Below are 20,252 nucleotides of genomic sequence, written 5' to 3'. Positions count from 1 at the left end.
CATTACAGAGAGTCAGCTCTTGGGAAGGAGTGCTTTGCTCTATTCTGAGAACGAGCTTCTGACTTAACAGCCATCTCATTAAGTGCTAATAGCAATGCACGATTCATTAATGGACAAACACCCCTACTTCTGTCCGCAGGCGGTGAATCTCTGTGTTGTGGAAGAAGAACACAAAAAGAGAGTACTGAAGACAGTGTCCAGTTGTTCAGTAGTCTGCAGGTCAGGGTTTGATAGTAAAAAGCCTTAAGAAGGAGAACAACTCTAAGTGGTGAGGATGAGTAAATACCCAGGAAAGATGGAACACCTGTGCTGAAGGGCCCCATGGGTTGGGTTCCTGAAGAACTGCACGGTCTTTGTCTCCAGAAGAAGGAACAGGACGTGCGGACACTTCATAAGAAGCAGCAACACTGATATTTCGGTTTTCATTTCCAGTTCCTACTCTCACAGTTAGCTGACCTGCCAACCCACACACCATCTGTTGCTATTCCTTTTGTGCTTCTCTCTTCCAAATCATGCCTCACTTTTCCTCTAGGAGAAACAGCAGCTTTGAGATAACTGTACAGGTTTTGTAATTAATCAGCTTCAAAGAGCCACACTCTGGGAAAACCTGAAGGCAAAGCTGTATCTGGAGCCTGAGAGTACTTAGAAAGTTGCGTCACCTTCACAGCAGGGGCTGTCCTCTCTCTTCATACATTTCACATTTCATGGTTTGATCCCACCACTGCTGTAGGGGAATTGATCTCCAGTAGACAGAAGTCAGTAAGAGCTACCATAGTTTTGACTTATTTCAGAATTTGGCTATGCCTTTGCTAAGCTGACGTTGACTTCCTTTGCCTCTGATGTTCTCACGGCCTACAGAATCAGTAGGACATTGGTTGCAACAGAAGGGATCTGGCCTGCTTTGTCTCCAGACCTGCAGCTGTGGAACTGACACAACCTCCAGTGTAGTGTTTAATCCAGGTGGAGAATCAACCGAAGTTGTTGACGTCCTTCTAAGACAACATCTCCCTTGTCAAGAGAGATCTCTTTGGCATCACCACTGTGCAGTGACTCAGTTTTCCTCTTAGCCTTTATGGCCCTCAGTCCCAGCCTTCTGACCTGGGAACACCAGTCATTTCTGCTAGATTTGACACTGACCAGTTACACTCAAGTGATTAGAAAAGGATTCGGACAAAAGGCAGAAACCAAGAGGCAACCTCTACTACTCTTTTTATCACTAAAATACAAGCATTTTTATAAAATAAAACCTTGCAAGTATTTTTTATCCCTTCGATACACCCTTCTTGCCTTAACACTACCAGACAACCAGCAATTATCAACAGTAACGTTCTGAAAAAAGTTCTACAGAAGTATTTCTCAAATATACAAACCTGTCTCTTTATAATCTCAGTTACTTAATGCATCTGTTAGAGATATATATACGACCATATATCCTGTCATATATTCGAAACACTCCATTGTTTCGATAATTCATATCACCTAGTCTTCCAATGTCATTAGGATGAAAGCGACTTTACAAATAACTGATGAAAACTCTTTCGGGTTACGTGGGCTTTCCAGAAGCCTTACCAAATTCCCAGTGTCAAAACAACTTATCTTGCAGGTACCTCAACAAAATGTTTACATCACCCAAGTCTATTTTGCAGTGCAACAAATTAACATATTCTGCCTTTTACAATTTAAAAAAAAGAAAAGCCTTTTTCACTGTCAAAAGAAAATTATTGATCTTCACTCCTAAAGAAGTTCTCCTGCTAGACATGCACTTCCCAATTCCTTTCTGCTTAAAGTACTAAGATCATCAAAATCCCTCGTATTGTCTACTGTGCGCACCTTCATAATAAATAGTTTCACACTAGGCTTTTATGATGGCTCCTTCTCACTGTCTTACATAGCAAAAGGTGACAACTAGCTATAAGGAATCATAGAATTACAGAGCAAAGACTGAGGAACTAAGAAGACGATATCATTGACTAATCATACATAGTGGGTAGCTTTTTCTTCTGTAAATTTGACTCAAACACAAAATACATGAACCACTTGGGACTCAACTGTCATCCCAAGTTATTCTTGCACAGGGTAGAAAAAAAAAATGTATTTAGGTGCCAAAAGGTGCCTAGGTGCTCCTGGGCACCCTGAAACCATGTGTTTGTCTAGTGGCTACCTCGATTCCTTTCCCTCCTTGAAAAGGTCCACTATGCTAGGTGTGCTTACCCCATGAAAACTACTTGTTGTGATGAACTGAAAAAATACCACCAGTATCTATCAAGAGAGTCCTGATCACGAGGACAGAGTCCTGATCACTAAGGATGTTCACCATTCCCCATGCTGCCTCTAGTTTCCCACTCATTGCATATAACGGTGAAACAATCCAGGAGTAGCATCCCAGGACTCCTCCTTTCCAAAAGTTTGCCCTAAACAAGCTTTAGAGCCCGAGTACAAAAAAAAACCAAACCTTTTTCAGGCTCCGAATCCTCGTTTCCCAGAAATAACTGTCTGAGCTCCTGCCAGGAGACAGCATCTTTGACATATTCCCCTCTCTAGCATTTCCTATTAGCGTAGGCACCGCAGCGTGTGACAGGCTGTCTGTAGTGACTCCCAGACACGGCACTGCTTCTGCAACCTGATTCAGCTCACTAATGTGACAGAAAATAATCCTACCAAAGGGGGGGAAAAAATTTCCTAAGACGCTTAGATCTACTTGGCACAAAGTCAAACAATGTACATCAGAGAAGGGGCTAGATGGCAACGAACAGGAGGACAACTGGAGGATGTCAGATCTTCCCATGTGAGCAGAAGCCAGTGTCACTGCCGGCAGCCTTGGTCCCAACTTTGTGCTACCCCAGGGCTCCTGTCTCTCTTGTCCCAGCTCCAGGCCCCACCACACCATTTGCAAAGCCATTCAGCAGAAAACTGCTCGCTCTCTGCTGCAAACGGAACTGACAACTTGTTCAGTTGTCCAACTGAAGGAACTAGTACCTTACTATAACCTTAGATTCTGATTAATTGCTTCCAAACTGCAACGTGCTGGCAATGTACTGGGTCAGATCAAAAATCCCCGTAAAATAGAACCAGGTCCTTGACAGGGGCCAACAGAGGATGCCCAAGGGAAGGAAAAAACTAAGAAAAGGACAGATACAGAGTTATCTTGCTCTGATACACCCTCCTAGCTTTCAGCAACTGGCAATGTAGACTTTCCAAATCGGAAGTTGTATCGACATCATTGCAGTGACGGAGTTTTTGCCAGGATTTTGCCTAATTTGTTTTTAAACCCTTCTAGTCTTTGGCTTCCACAAAATCCTCACAACAATAAGTTTCAGAGTTTAGCTGTGCATCATTTAAAAAAAACCATGTCTCTTGATTAGTTATAAACCCAATAATCTCACCGTGTTACAAAACACTTCCCGCATTATGAGAAACAATGTATAATCCTTCCACACTCACCTTCCTCACACAATTCATGGTCTCATAGACTGCACCATATGCCTCCTTTACAGAAACTGCTCTTCTATGCTGACCAGATCTAGACTATTCATTCTCAGATGTATTTAATCCATACTTCTAATCACCCTTGTTCCCCTTTTCAAGCTTATTTCTAGTTCATTTACAACCTTTCCGGGCTGAAGAGAAGGAATACGTACCATCTTACACAGTTATACAATAGTATGACTATAGTTCTTGCTTGCCTCCTTTCCTAATTGTCCCAAATACTGTTTGCCCCATTGATCAATGCTGATGAAAAATTTTTAAGACCTAGCCACACTATCTCCAAAGACCTATTTTCAGCATGGTATTAGCCAATTCAGCTCCTCCACTGAATATGTATAATAAGGATTTCCTTTTCTCCATACTGGAAAATGCATTACTTTGCATTTTTCAAACTTGGATCTCATCTGCAATTTTATCACGCAGTCACACAGATTTTTATTCCTTTCATCTTCCTCCAGCCACAGGGCTGGTTTGAGGGGGCCCAGCTCATTTCCCCAGTCCTACACTGCCCCATTCTTCCTACTTTCATGAGGCTATTTCTGAGTTGAATCAGCTTCCTGATCTAACTCACCTTGCAGAGACACCTAAGCAAAGTTTGTCAGTATGACAACAGGACAATACGACAGCTCAAACAGGCAGCTGAAGGCGGGAATAATAGGGTGTTCAAGAACCAAATGTTGCGTGGCCGCCAAAGGTGAAACCATGGCTTCATTTATCGTAAGATCCTCTATCATTTAATCTTCTCAGCACATTCTGTTACTTCAGTTTTCATCCTACACTCGGTGGCACCCAGTCTTCAGTGGCGACTTCTCCCCATTTTAAACACTGACAATTTACTCTAACCTTTCATTTTCTCTTTTTAAGTCATCATCAGCCCTGAAAAGCATATTCTTCCTTATCAAAAGGATCTCTACATTTCTTTAAGGATTTTTGGTGAGAGACTTTACCAAAAGCATTCTGGCAATACAAATATAAGATACAGGCAGACCAGACTATATGTACTCTAATATTCCTTCAAATCTTTAACACCTCTACAGGATATACAATATCTGATTTATCTCTGCAAAAAAAAAACATTTCCCTTCCCTCAGTACTGTATTTCCGCATTTCTTCCTTCTATTTTTACTGTATCACAGTATGTTCGGGGTTGGAAGGGACCTCTGTGGGTCATCTAGTCCAACCCCCCTGCCGAAGCAGGGTCACCTACAGCAGGCTGCACAGGACCTTGTCCAGGTGGGTCTTGAATATCTCCAGAGAAGGAGACTCCACAGCCTCCCTGGGCAGCCTGTTCCAGTGCTCCGTCACCCTCAGAGGGAAGAAGTTCTCCCTCATGTTCAGACAGAACTTCCTGTGCTTCAGTTTGTGCCCATTGCCCCTTGTCCTGTTGCTGGGCACCACTGAAAAGAGTCCGGCCCCATCCTCCTGACACCCATCCTTGAGATATTTATAAGCATTTATTAGGTCCTGTACTGCCACAGATTTCCTAGCACAAAATCATAACTTTACGCTGCAGTTTTGCATCTAATCAAACTCCAGCAAGCAAGTTCAGCTGCTGAAGGCACCAGTCCTTCTCTCCTGCTGGCCTCACCTGGGCGTCTCCTGCTCCCAGCCACTCTCTCCCTGGGTCAGGGGCAAATTTTGTGCCACTGACAAAGTAGGTCAGGAAACTGATCCATCTTACAACTAATAATTCAGTATTTCCTTGGTTAGTATTAACCAGGACCAGCTCCCTGCTTGGTTCTGCTATAGAATCGCACGACAGCCTGGAGATGCCCAGAGTGACCAGTGTAGCAGCAGGAGCGAGCGGCTGGGGAAGGCTGAGCTCCTTCTTTTGACTACAGCACCAGCTTATGCTGGAATAATGTATTGACAAAATGACAACCTTATTGCTTAGGTGTTCCCCAAATAGAACCATTTCTTTTAATTGGCATCACATTTCCCACCTTCCTCTGCCACTGAAGCTGATTTATGTGTTAGATTACACACCACTGTTAGGAGTTCAGCAATGTCATATCTGAGTTCCTTCAGAAGTCTTTGGGGAGTACCATCTGATCCTGATGATTTGTTACTATTCATTTTATTGATTTATTCTAAACCTATTTCTACTGACACTCCCATTGGAGACAACTTAGACTAATACTGCTTAAAGCAATGGTCCTGTATGAGAACCTCCCCAGGTTCTCTCACACTGAACACTGAGATAAATGATTATTTCAGCTTTTCAGCTATTCTTACACTGATATTGCTCCATGCACATCAACTCTGCTAAACTCATTCCTCTTCTATTGGCATGGCAGTAATATGTGTTTAGCCCACTCATTTCACTAAGTTTTCCTAAGACTTTGGGGGAAAGTTTACAAAATTCCTCAAAATGATGACAGACAACATTGTAAAGGACAGGTAAGAGGAAGGGCTATCGGACATTCATTCTCGACATCCTAAAAGCTGGAAGATAGGATCACAAAACGATGGGCTAGTATTTATTCTGCTTGAAATCAGTCCAGATGCATCACATAAACATGTTCATTGTGTGGCAGTCAGAGGAATATGTTTTTTAACACCTTTTACTTATCAGTAATAAAGCACACTAAGCAAGAGTCCTAACAGCATCCTTCATAGCAAGAAACAAACAAATAAAAAAATATCAAAAAGCAATCAGACATTTTTTTCTTGGATTATTAAATGAAAGACACCACCTAGAAAACACAGAGCTGTATTCCTTTTTTGCAACATCATTCAGCAGCTGACTACAATCAGCTCATGCAAGACAGTACCATTCTTCTCAAAGGTCACACACAGTTTCTCAGAGGGTTCCATTACCCAACATCAAAGCAGCATCATTGATGCAAGTGTAGAAACAGAATGGATTAAACAAAAGGAACTCTTACTACACAGCACTTCTAGGACAAACAGGCATGGTTTGAGGGCCCCACCTAGATGCTATGCTATGATCCCAAAGATAAAACTACTTCTGCATGACCGGGGAGAGCTCTCATTAATCCAAGGACCATTCACAGTCCCAGATAAGGTGACACAGCATGGTACAAAAGTCATTATTCCTTTCTTTTCCTATTCCCAAGACATCCAGACCATATCTACACCTTTCTGCATCAATTTTAGTGACATCATGAGGACTCATCTTCTTTTTCTGTCCCATGAAACCTTTTTCAGCATGAGCCATCCTACTTCTGTGATAGCCTGTCTAACAAAAGTATCATGCCTCCTCCTTGCCACAGCCTCTTTCACTCAGTTCATTAAAAAGATACATCAGTTAAGACCAGCACCATCACATATTGGCCCAGTCGTACCATTCCTCATTTACATCCTTTCTCCAGATCTCTATTTCCCACTGCTTCTTGCCCTCAAAGACCTTCACAAACAAATCCCTTTTCTCCCTACTCATTCCTTAAAATGAATCCCACGTTAGTCAGGTAAAATACAGGTAGTGTCATCAGATGTGATGAGGGAGATAATGTTCTGCTTAAGCTGTCTGAGAGGCGGCCCAGTGGTCTGAAATGGTCTGAGAGATCCAGGCAGACCTGGAGATGTAGTAGTGGATGTGATGCTCACTGTGTCATTCCAGAGGGTGTCAAATGTTGAATGTAATCACTGTGAGGCAAGATGCTATGTTTGAATAGAAACCAGTCAGAGGATTCTCCAAAGACTAGATCAGGATAATATCCAGAGAACGGAATACTGCTAGTGTCCAAGAAACAAAAGCTTTTGCAGCAGAGGACAACAATTTTGAAAGAAATGTTGTAGTCAGTGGGAAGGGATTAGAGCTCCCAAGACGCCAAGATTTGGCCTCTCGGAGATTACCTGTTTAAATCCCCATCCTTGATGAGGATAAGCCTAGGAGGTAAATCTTGCATTTTTTGCCTGGATATTGACACATTTGAAGTGTCTCACTCTGTTCAACTCTTAAAACTTCAAATTGCCCTCTAAAGTACACACTCAGCAGACATCCCCCAGCGATTCCAACAACATTAGAAGTGACTCAGAAAAGTTTTTCATTACAGAAATTTAAAGTTTCCAGCCATGTCATGGTAGGAAACAAGAAGAGTCTTCTTGGGGGTTGGTACATTACAGGTTACAGTATATCAGTGAGATGAAACCTTTCTCCCTTTGAGGTGAAAGGCTGGAAAGACTTTGTTACTGGCAAGCTCCGATTTAAGATGATGCCACAAGAACTCACATATACTCTCTGACTTAGTCATCACAAAAAACCCCACTGCCATTAAACGAAGTAGCTAAGCTTGAAGAGTCTTGCAGACCTCAGGCTTTCAAGACCTCCTTGCCTACAGATGTCATCCGAGCAACAGGATAGTCTTGCTGTGCACATTACAGTGTCCCCTTTAGTGTCCTCAGTTGCTTTTACAGTGTTCAGCCACATCACAGACACTGCGACTCTTCTTCAGGTTGGGTAAGAGAAGGTATCCCCACCTATTCTTTATAGTAGAGGATGCCACAGCAGAATGCTTACGGTATCTTGCTGCACGTTTAGCAGCAGATGAAGGGAGCCTTGAGGCCTGGGCTGGACCCCAGTCAAATTTATTTCACACCAGCCCCAAAGCTTCCTTTTGCTCTCCCTGCTGCAAGCAGTACCTGCTGACTTGGGCTAGAAAATAGAACATGGCTGGGAGCAATACATGGCGCATCATTCAGACATGTCACTGTTTAGAAAAAGCAGTGCTCCGTGACCACGCTAACCCCAGGAGGTAGTGGATTTTTTTTGAATGACCACAGAGGGTTGTAGTTATGATTTGTTATACAAAGGATGGGAATGAAAACATGCAGAGCATCCCTCCTTGGGAAGCAGTGCAAAGGGTCAAACAGAACAACAGCCCCCTGCACACCAGCGTATGGAAGAACAGCTCTTTCTCATGTTCTTTACAGACACAAATAAGCAAACAGGGTTGAGGGCTACAGGGAAAGCAGGAGGCGAAGGAAGTCATCCTGGAACTGGCAAACTGACAGCAGGAGCAGCAGCTGGGTACAACAACATTGTCCTTTTATGTTCCGCAAAGCTATGCCTGCTAAAACACAAGCCTGTGGGACTCTGCAACTCAACCATCCTCTGAGATGGCCCAGACTGGAACTACAAAAAAATACAAAGAACAGCAAATCCAAGCACACAAACAGCAGAAGGATGCCTTCAGGTGCACACACAAAGATGTAAATATGTACACTTCCTCATACCAAACGCCACTGTGTCTGGAAAATAGACTGATAAAAAGCATGACGGGGCATCCGCCACCTAAAACATTGGGAAACAGAACTCCCAAAGTCTTTTATTTTGATGAAGTTCTACATTACCAGATTAATAAAGTCAGAAGAAAACACAATTGTGATGAAATACCCTTGAGGAAGTGGACGGCCTCTGGGCAAGGTTTAGCACACTTCTTTGTGATGGCAAAAACCTGAAGTCACAGCTACTTTGTTCTGCCCCTGGGATCCAGTTAACCCTGGCTGCAGGACAGAGCTAATTGTTTCTTTCTAAAAGGAGTTAGGATAAGGCAGAAGAGGTGAGGGGAAGCCAATCAACCTTTAAATACATAACCATCTGCTATAACAACCAGGCAAGTAGTGCTTTAGCATTTGCTTTGAGGGCTGTTTACCAGCCCCTCTTTATAACAAAAAGAACAGACTATGAACAGCCTCCCGGAGATGGAAGGGACAGAGAGTAACAAGAAAAGAAAGAAAAGGTAGTACACGTGAGGACGTATACAGCATCTCATGCTTTATGTAAGGAGTGCTTTGTATTTACAAACACTAAAATACAATGCATAATGTTAGTGAAAATCTCATTGTTTTCCAGAAAGACCGTGAGCTTATGAAGCTGACTATAAAGACGGGCAGCTAATGTCCCTTAGTCTGCATATGACAAACATTAATGGGGAAACTTATTCTGGATCCAACATTTGGCCTTAAAGAACCAAGGAAGGACCCTCACTGCACCGCCTAAGAGCTGGCTCAAGTAAATTACACTCAGAACTAGTCCGAGGGCATCTGTGCAAGGAAAACAATCACAGCCACTCTCTGCACTAAATATTAATATCCAGGCAGACAAAAGCAGCGCTAGGAATACCATAATAATATCACCAGCAGCCACTCTCTATGTTTCTTCGGGGCATTCACACATCAGCACTAGGAATATGCCTATTGTCCCACATTAAACTAATGACTTGTTTTGAGAACCCAATCCTGATAGTCCTCTGGGAATCGCAGATGTTATTTATATTTCCAGTCACTTAAAAGGATTAAAGTGTGTTTATTCTCAGTAATCTCATTTGTAGGGAGAGATATATGCAGGCAGCAGGAGTACGCGTTTTAACCCTACGGGGAGCGACCAAAGGCACAGCTCCATTTCCAGCCAGCTGCCTTCCTCAGCCCTTCCAGTACTTGGGACCTCCGCACGTCCCGCCAGCCCGGCCCCTTGCAACAAAACTATCTACGAACCGCAGGGTGCGGGCACTGCTGACAAACTGCCCCGGGAGCTCCTGGGGACAGCAAGCTGCGCACACAGCCAAGGGACCCGGCTGAAAATTAAACTGCATGTCAAGCAGCCCGATCAATATAATAATTGCTCTAGGCTGGAGCAAATGACAGTCTCTGGTCGAAGACACTCAAGTACAGCATCAGGCGGTGCCCCGCGCCCTGGGTTACGAGGAAACGTATCAGCCGCGCTTAGGAAGCGCAAGATGCGCCAAAGCGGCGGGGTGGTGGCAAAACGGGTGGTCGGCCCGGAGGGAGAACCGCACAGCGGGTATTCCGACCGATGTAACCGCACGGCTGCGGGCTGCGAGGACCGGCACCCTCCGCCCGGGCAGCGGCGGGAGCCGAGGACCACGAAGGCTCCGGTCGCTGCGAAGCGTGCGCAGCCCCCGAGGGGCCCCGCCGACCGCCGGCATTCCCGCCCCCGGGCCGGGCGCCCCGCGGTGCCACCCCCCGGGCTGCCGCACGCCGCGGTCTCCTCCCCGGGCCCAACGCCAGGCTGGCAGCCGGGGGTGCCCGGGAGGGACCCCCCCAGCCCCGCCCCGGACCGGCTACCCTGGCCGCCGCCGCCGCCTCCCCGCCGGGCTCGCTCCTTACCCGTCTCTTTGTCCTGGGCGGCTTCCAGGTGCAGGTCGCTGAGGAGATGCTCCAAAATCTTCTCCGGCGTCCCCGACACCACCACGTATCTGTCGGAAAGCAGAGAGTCCCCGGAGTCATCCTCGGTGGAGGACTGCGAGCGGCTGCTCCACTCGTCCTCCTCGTCCTCCTCGTCGATGTACTTGAAGTAAGGCACGTCGAAGGTGGGCAGCGGCCGCTCCCCGCCGCGACCCGCCAGCGCCTCGGGCACCCGCACCCGGCCGCTCCCCATGGCGCCCGGCTCCCCCCTAGGCGCGCCCGCCGGGGGCCATCGCCCTGCCGGGGGCCGCCCGCTGCCGCCGCCGCCGCGCCGCGCTCCCGGAGCCGCGGAAGCCTTACCTCCCGCGCCTCTCGGGGGCCGGGCTGCGTGACCACACCTTCCGCAGCACCAGCGCCGCGCCGGCCTCCTCCCGCGCCCGCTCGCCGCCTCCATCGTCCGCCTTCCGTGCGGGGGGGGGGAGAGAAGGACAGAGAGAGCGCGGTCAGTGCCCGCCGCCCGCCCGCGGAGCTGCCCCGCCGCCGGCCCGGCCCCCGCGGGGCTCGCCGCCGGAGCTCCGAGCCGAGAGCGGGGCTCTGTGCGCTGCGGGGCGGAGAGGAGCAGCGGGCTCCCCTGCGTGAGCGGCTCCCGGCATCATGCGCGGCGTGTTAATTCGCGGGAGATGGGGGGGACGCAGGTTTCCGTGTCCCCGAGGTGACGGCTGGTTTAATTTCCAGCCGGGGACAGGCGAGCGGTGAGCGAGCAGCTCCCGAGCACCCCAGTGATACACGGGCAGAGTAGACCTTCTGGGAAGCTGCTCGCCGGTACTTCACCAAAGGCAATAAACCCAGGGGGACGGGCTGCAGCCTATGCCTCTGAGCATCTCTTAAAACACCCTGCGTACAAGCCTCCCTCCTTTTCAACAACTTTTTAACTTGGGAAACAGACACCCCCGCAGAAAGTTAAGCCCGGTGACTGCCCTGTGTGTGAATCTTGGCTAAGCTGCCATTTGGACACTGCGATTTCTCCCTCTTGGCTCCCCTAAATGGAAGGGAGCTGAGCAATCATCCATTTCTGCACACGCAGCCCGCAGCCACCGAGCAGCTAAAGCCAGCTGACTGTGCAGCGCAGGAGACGGGGGCTTGCTGCTGACTGAGCAGGGCGCATTGAAACGCCACGGCCGCCCAAGAGCTGCTCGCGGCCTGCTGTGAGATCCCCCTGGCCCCCTGTGAGATCCTCCTGGCGGGTTTGGTCACCGGAGGGTGAGCGACACAGAAGAGGCAGCTGTTTCAATGCAAGCACATCCAGGAGCTGCTGTTCCTCTAGTTCTGACCTGGTTTAGTTACAGCGTTCAGTATGTCAAACACACGTATGAAGGCAATACATGGACTACTACTCCAAGGAAAAAAAACAGCATTTGTGCATCAACTGTACGGTATCCAGCAGTGACAAAGACTTCAAGTGGGCTAAAAACTGCTGAGGAACAGATCTTGGCAAAAGATGGGAGAGAAACTACTTTATGATGCCCTTGTCTATTATTTCTTATTCCAAGACCCGGTGAGTCTGATTGCTGCTTCTGGTTGTCAGTGTGGTGCAGGCATGTCTGAAGATGCAGCCCCTGCCCCAAAGAAGTTTTCTTTATCAGTAAACAACGTGTAGAATTGATCTATGAAATTTCTGCAAGGTCAAAGATACAGGTACTGAGCCAATTAATGTCAGATACTCATTGTCACACTCCCAGGGGACATTACTGAGCAGCTGCATTACAGGAATACTGATGCATAATTGTAATCTTCCATTTCGCCGGCCGTGTTTTTTTGTTGCCTACCTATTTGAAATGAAAGAAGCAGCAAAAGAGAAAGAGAAGCAGAACAAGAAACAAGTGCAGCATTAAGGCAATTCAATAAGAGGGAGGTCTATCCAAACAAATAAATCTCTCAATTTCTCTGTCTTGTCTCTGGCATTCTCTAAAACAGCCCCAATTCTCATTTCCCTGTGCTCACTGACATTCCAAACTGCAGCACGTATGGGGCATATATGTGATGTATGGTGCTGTATTTGTATGAGCCACCTATTTCCACGTATATGGGAACAGATTTTAAGCATACCCATATACATTACATACGCGAGCAGCTGGCAGCAAGTCAACAGGGAGCACTGGGACAGCAAAAGCTCTCTCATACTGAAAGGACATTAACAATGGTTTCTCTGGAAGACAGTGTTCCTGCTTCAGCATCTCACCAAGCACAAACATTTTCAAAAAACCTTTCAGGTAATTGTACACAAATGAACTGCATAAAGTGCCCCAATGTTGAGATTTTCGTAAGGCTCTTCCTCATGTCCTTGCCTGTTTTATCAGTTTCAACAAAGAGAAAAATCAATCTGCATTATGAGGAAAGACAAAAATTGTGCAAAAGTAAGGCCAATCGAGTTCAATTTGGCTCTTCATTGCCTAAAATCATTATTTCCAAAAATAGAAGAGGGATAGAGAATTTATTTATTTTGCTATCTTGTATTAAAAACAATTTCACTTCAAGGGAAGAATTATTATTTCATTAAAATTGCACTTATGCATGACATATTTTTCTGTTCAGTCAGACCCTTTAATCATGCCACAAGCAACAACAATTAACCTGAACAAAGCAAAACACACAGACAAGTCCTATGTATTTTCCCAGGTTATATCAGTTCTGATTTCACTACAGATACTACTCTAAAATGACATCGAGGCACGCTTCATTTATCGGAATCTGGAATGGTCCGTGAAATAATTAATTCTCTCTGGAAGAAAACCAGGCTGCTCTCAGCATGCTCCATCTAAATCCAGTGGCAGACGAGGAGGGGGATGCAAGGGGCCCCCCAGTGACAGCAGCAGCGTGTACTGAAGAGCAAGGCAGCACCCTAGCTGAGTCCCTAAAAATCAGCAGACTGCCTCGAGAGACATTCTCATCATAACACCAACTGGCAGCAAAGCCTCCCAGCACTTCTTCACACCCTTACACAGCCCTTGCTAAAGCAACCCGCACTGGCCACGCCGGAGCACAGCGGCTCAGCGTTACCACCTCTCTCATTTTACGGCCGGGCAGACGAATTGCAGCGGAGGTGCTACCGCAGGGTTGTGCTCCAGACCAACAGCAGAATCCCAGCTCCAACTCCAGTGATGCTACACTGGCACCTCGGCTTTGAGCCGCACATGCTGCCTGTCTGACCACTACTGGGTTGGAAACGACTCCCAGCAGCCTGGGTCAGAATGCGTTTGGACTTCTGCTTTCACAGAGGTGGGACAGGAGCGGGTAGAGTACCAGAGACACCGCAGAGGTTAGTCGCTGTCTCGCTTTGCCTGTGGGCTTGAGCAAGTCACTTGTGCAGGCTCCCCCTGTCTCGGCTGTCCCTTCAAAAGCACCGTTCGCAGGATGTTATAATCAATCCCTGGCACATGTTACACATCACTAGGAAATTTAGCTGGTGTCCGTGAAGCTCTGTGTGTGTCAACCATCACATTTCACATTTATTACAGCTTTTAATTAATCATCTCTTGATAGCTAAACACAGCACTATCAACCTCTACGTCACTTCCCAGCAGGAGTTTCAGGTAAACAGTAAGGCCCTCTGGACTCGGTGGATCTTCCAACCAACATTATGGTCAATTTTCCACTCCCCTTATCCATCTTCCTAATACTGAGACAAGCCATTTATCTCCCGGGTAATATATTCTAACCGCAGACAAGTGCTACCTTTATTTTCAGCATGAAAGGAATCCTGGGGTGGTATAAATATGTATATGCTTATAGGAATGAAACAGCTGGAAGTCCTTGCTTAGCAGGCCTTAACTTCTGCAGGTTATGCTTTGCATGAGCAGGAACATGACTCTCCAGGTTACCACTGGGGCAGAAGAAAGCAGAGCTACAGACAGTAGTGTTGAAAACAGCCACGGCATGCTGGCTTCCTTATGGAAGGCATTAGGTTTATGGGTTGTTTGCATCTGGCAGGGAAGAATTCCATCTCCGGCCAAAGCAACTGATAACTTTGGTATCAATCAGGGATATTTCCGTGTGCCTTGAATTCCTGAGTCTGGCCATTTAATTAGCTAAAAGAGGAACCAACACCCAGAATGTGCTGCCTCCTCTCTTCCTATGAGAAACATTCACTGCTAGAAATAGCATTGAAAACCTGCTCTGCTTTCTACCAGAAAAAAAGCAGTGTGCTCTGCAGTGGACACATTATATTCAGAAGCCTGCTTCACTGAAAATAAATTGCATTTTCACATCATTCTTCCATGGCACAGGACACCAATGCAAAGATTAATTTCCTTATCGTACCCATGACTGAAGGGCCTGTTAGGCTTGGAACACCACTAACTAGCAAAGCAAAACATGCACTTCCCAATGACAGAGCTTTTCTTCAGCATCTCCCCACCTGCTTTCTTCAAAAAGGGACCAGACCCAGAGCTACCCTGGCAAACTCCCAGTCCAGAGGGACACTCACATTACTGGTTTCAATGGGTAAAGAAGTAATACAGCAGTTAAGAGATAACCTGAATAAAGGCACCTCATAAACTTAATGGAGCATCAAAAATCCAGTCTGCAGATAGATTTTCCTGCAGCCAAACAACAAAGCAAAGGCAAAGAGAATCATCTTTGGGCAACACGTAACAAAGCAAACTTTACACAGGCTATCTGCTTCAAAATCACATTAAATAACAAAGAAATTGCCTCCTCTAGGAGTTATGGAGGGCAGGAACATTTTGTTTTCATAGCATAATTTGCTAAAACTGACTCAACACAATCAGATAATGCTGATCACTTCTGCCTCCATGTCTTTTGATGCTGGTGCCAGGGCATGCCCTTGAGAGGTATGGGAAAAGGCATACACAAAGAATTCCTGGGGCTGTTCGTGTTCTGAAGAGGAGACTGCTCCCCCCCAGTGAATCCACGGAGCTTCCCTACACACACGGGAATATTTCCATGTAAGAGGTGTGAAATAAAAGAGCGGAAGCTGGAAAGGGACTTGGAAGCACAAGTGCAGAGAGGGGCTTCCACTGCAGTGCAGGGACAGTTTTCAAATACGCGATAGAGCAGGGCAAAAGCCACAAAATAACAAGACCCTCGTTTCAGAGGACATGATTTTCCTGGGCAGGTATATTTTTGCTTGGATGTTATAATCAATCCCTGGTGCGTATTACTCATGGAAAGGAAGAATTACAAGAACATGATAAAGACAGAAAGGTCAAATCTGAAAACTGGGAAACACCAACCAGTATTTTTTAATTCAGTGTCTTTGAAAAAAGACTTTTTTTTCTTTTTTTTCTTTTTTAATAGTACGTTCTGCTCCTTCACTACGGCTCTGCCTTGTTCAGCATATATTGAGAACTTGCTGTGGGACTGGGTCAAAGCTGAGACAAAATGTCCTTGTCTGTTGGGACCCTGCTGTACCCACTGCAAATGCTGGAAACATGTGCCTCTGCCATGTGACACTGGGGTCCCCAAACCTGCCCCCTGACAGCGAGCTTGGGCGCAGCTCAAGTTGTAGAGTTGCTTTAGCTCGGAGCTCTCCAGGCTCCTTACTCCCTACAAGCAGACACTGGCCGTAACAGCAGAGAGCTACAGCTGTGAAGAAAACCCTTCACATCTCAGGCTGAAGCACGCTCAGAGCTTACAGAGCCTTCAAATACTAACTTGCAAAGCTCTAGAAACTCTTTACAGAGCATGCACAAACTGCCTTTTTTGGCCTCTAACTTGGGCCAGATTTGGGCGAATATTTATGAAGATGGCAAAAAAACAAAGACTCTTCCTGAAAGGGATTTCAGATCCCACTTCAGAAGCGTAAGGGCTTCAGAGCTTTTCAGGGAACTACTGCCAGATTTTTTTTTAACATAGCAAAACAGTATTTACCCCTAACCTTACTCTCAGCACCATCTGAACCATGTTGGCTGCATTTCTCATCAACAAAATAGGCTGAGGCAGACACCTTTCAGAAGAAGCAGGTAAGATGCAACAGCTCTTACAAGCAACGGAAAATGAAGTCTTACAATGTGAGGCATTTGCCAATGCTAGTAGTAGACAGTGAGGTGAGTCCTAGCCATAAACCACAAACATATTTTTATTGCAAACATGCAGGAAGGTTAAAAAAACATATTAAACCATTCTATTAACAGCTCCTCCTGTAAGAGACACTCTTTCAGGCAGCACCTATCAAAGACTAAAGGTCATTGCCTGCTTACACTTCACTATGTTTTTCCCTGCAATCAGTTATTGTGCAGACTGCAGAATTAGATTTAAAGTCACCGAAGTACAAATAGATGTACAAAAATGACCCTATTCTTTACAGGCTATTCCTCTTTATTTGACAAGAAAATGAAAATTAACACATCACAATTAAAGTGGAGATGCAGAACAATGTCTCTGATCCCTGTGGTTAATCCATCTCAGAAAACGTTGCTGTATTTCAATTTCAAGACCGACCAAGATCTGCATTAATAGGCTTGATTCACTTTGAGCTACAGCAGGAGAAAAGCATTTCAAAGTCACCAGCACAGCTTATCCAAGCTGTATGAGGAAGAGACTGGTATTTCCTTTGCCGTGGTTACTCTCTTTTTATTCTAGAAATATGAAAATTAAAAATAGCTACTATTCTACCTCTACTCAAAATATCACAGCACAAAACCTTTTAAATGAGACTGCCTATTTTGCAGTCAGTTTCACGATCACCACTTTTTCCAAATTTCAAGGGAAAAATTACTTTACAGGACTGCAGGAATATCAACAGCAGCTTTTCCTACGACAATTCTTGAGACTCAAAAAAATTCTCACGTAAGGCTGTGTTATTTTATTTCACTATAAAATACAGCTTATAGCACATTCATATTACATTTTATTATTTTTCTGATCTCATGAACTTTTCTCCAGTTCTTCTTTGTATTTGAATATTTTTGTTTCCCTCTGCAGTTGTAAAATCTACTTTCACAAACATGCGCTAATCCACAGTATACTGGGAGAAGCAGAAATCCACTAATGACAGTAAAATGCCTTACACAGTGATTTTGTTTTGGCTCTCAGCGCCTTGTGACCGGTCTATAAACCCATAAAACACTTTAAATGAGCCTCCCCTAGCAAAGGACACCCAGGGATCGTACCAAAACTTCCCGGTGGTCTCACACTGAGCTATCTGCCTGAGAGATGCACAACAAAGAGCCAACATTCGGCTCTACACAACCTCCTCTGAATTTATCAACTTTGCAAATGGTGGTAAAACAAGCACGAGCCACATCATGGAAAAAAAATCAAAATCCTTTGTTGCTGAAGCCAATTTTGTATATCGCATCTGATGATGCACAGAATAAGCCCTTTTAGAAAAACTTGGTGCTGCCAAATGCATACTGAGTATCTGTGGCAATGGCAACACTAATAACAAGTTACCCTTGTAGAGGGGTCAAAAGGACAGTGCTGGTAAGACAGAGATGACAGACAACAGGCATCAGGGAAAAGATTAATATCCCTACACAGTCATACATCAAGGAACTCAATTTTTGCCTGTAATCCCAAAACTGCTGAGAGTAGGATTATTTCTGCTTTCTCTATTACTAAGAAGAAAGAAACTGCTCATGGGAATAGGGCACTGCTAAATGCGAGTCCTTATGCGAGCAGAAAGGCTGCTGTTAGGTCCTGGGGCAAAAAAAAAAGCTGTTGCGTACATCCCCAAGTGGTGGTCCCACCGCAAGCGAGGCTGGAGTTTCATTGCACAGCCCACTTGAAAAACATGAAAAAGTCACTGTAGTTCAAGAATGACAAAAGGAGAGAGAGAAGAGGAGCTTCACACAGCATTTCATAGCAGGTTAGAAGCAAGAAATGCCCTAAATCAAGACCAAATTGTCCGTGTCCCTGACTGGCCCCCAGTTACCTCCCAATATCATTTAAGGTGAGATCACTTTTATGAATCAGGGTTTAATGAAGTAATACGTCTAACACAGGAAAAAAGGGACGCTTTCTAAAATGACATGAAAAAACCCACTACTGGTGTCACAGCTACCAAAGTAAGGACATCATAACCTTAATCCTCCACAATTCTTTGTCGGATAATGAAAAATGTCTTTCTAAGACAACTGAAGTCTGCGCATTTCGGTTTTCCCTTTCTTGGAGCACACGCTCTTCATAGCTATTAGGAGACAAGTTTGACAGCCTGACAGAGAGCTACCACCTTGGCAAGGACAACCCAGGAGACCTTCTCTTTATAACCATACAAAAGCAGAGGGTAAAATAAAAGGAGGACGGAGTGGCGAGAGACACAGACAAAAGACGTTAGGATGGTATTAATATTGTCATCATTCTCTCACAGCTGGCAGGGTAGCACTTCCTTCAAAAATACTGGGATATGGAAGAACTGCAGGCCTAGAGCATATGCATTTGTAAAAAAAATCTGCACCAAACCAGGGCAAATCAATGTGGCTATAGAACAAAAGGGGCAGGTGCCAACCATCCCTTCCAGTGGCCTTGCAAAGGTGTGGAGCTGGCTGAAAATTTTCCAATGCAACCTTTTTTTTTGTAGTGAAAAATGTGGATTCACTACAACTGAAGCAGTGCCAGAACACATCGGTTTGAGCAGAAAGCAGCCCGCCAGGCTCCCCCCACCTCCTGCACACACTGCCCACCCCAGGCTGGCCAGGCTTCTGCATCTCCTGCTCCCCAGGAGCTCATCAGGCCTGGAGGTGCAGGTCCCAAGGTTTCCACAGCAAGTGGCAGGAAAATGAAATCTATATTTCTGCCCAAAGAGAATTTTGCAATTGTATTATTTTCACCAGAATCAGAACTTCCCCCTCACCCTCCCCAAGAATGCAAAGTTTCCTATAGGACAAAATTTGAAGCCCCAGACACAAGCATCTCGCTTGTATACACAGATGAAGCAACAGTTCAATCCCCCAGCTACCAACGAGTCTCTTCCAGTGATGTCAGTGGCAGTGGACCAAGCCTTAGCTGCTGTGAAAAGCACGAAGGAAATTATATGCAACCTGCAGGATTTATGTCTTAGCCAGGAAGGGGGAAAGAGTGCTGAGGATTTGAGGAGGACTGCAGACTCCACCCAGATACCCCAGGACTGACGACACGCTACTATTGCCATATGCCTCTGAAAAACAGAAGACGATTGACTAGATATACAGAAGTTATACTTGAGAATAATCTTAACGTCAGAAAGGTGAAATTCTAGAAGTTACTGGGATATGAGGGGAAGTAGTCAACAACTTGATTAATATCCAACAGGGCTGGAACTTGGCTCTTACGGCAGCCCCCATACAGCTTTCGCACGAGAACAAAAACTGCAGAAAATAGCTCACTGACATTAGTGGATTTAATTTATTAATGTAGACTAATATTCGCCTTGGTAAGGACACAGGTACAAAGGCCTTACAGCCTTTATAATGGACATAGCAATAAATAAGGTCTCCCGAAGGAATGGAAGAGAGGTGGCAGTAAATATATGATGCTGGCAGCCTTATATTGCTCTAATTACCACTGCTGGACACATACAACTTCTACGTCAGACAAGATTGCTGATCCCTTTCTTTGCCTTTCTTTCCAGTTTATACTTGGTGTGAAGTAAAATATTATTTAAAAAACTGAAGTATCCACTTACTGTCTACCAGAGAAACCTTTGTCTCTTGCCTTCT

The 20,252-nt window shown here is 45.5% G+C and overlaps 1 protein-coding gene across 1 annotated transcript in view; it reads right to left on the bottom strand.

Moving 5' to 3' along the window:
• Positions 1-20,252, bottom strand: part of RAPGEF5 (Rap guanine nucleotide exchange factor 5) — a 166,050-nt gene that overhangs the window by 56,118 nt on the left and 89,680 nt on the right. Inside the window, exons 10-11 of the mRNA XM_075419178.1 lie at positions 10,957-11,057; positions 10,579-10,667 (exon numbers count right to left, since the gene is read on the bottom strand). Of these exons, the coding sequence (XP_075275293.1) occupies positions 10,579-10,667; positions 10,957-11,057 (190 nt within the window). The remainder of the gene's footprint in view (positions 1-10,578; positions 10,668-10,956; positions 11,058-20,252) is intronic.

Source organism: Opisthocomus hoazin, chromosome 4, assembly GCF_030867145.1.
Source record: "Opisthocomus hoazin isolate bOpiHoa1 chromosome 4, bOpiHoa1.hap1, whole genome shotgun sequence".
NCBI lineage: Eukaryota > Metazoa > Chordata > Aves > Opisthocomiformes > Opisthocomidae > Opisthocomus > Opisthocomus hoazin.
This window is presented reverse-complemented; position numbering and strand designations above follow the sequence as displayed.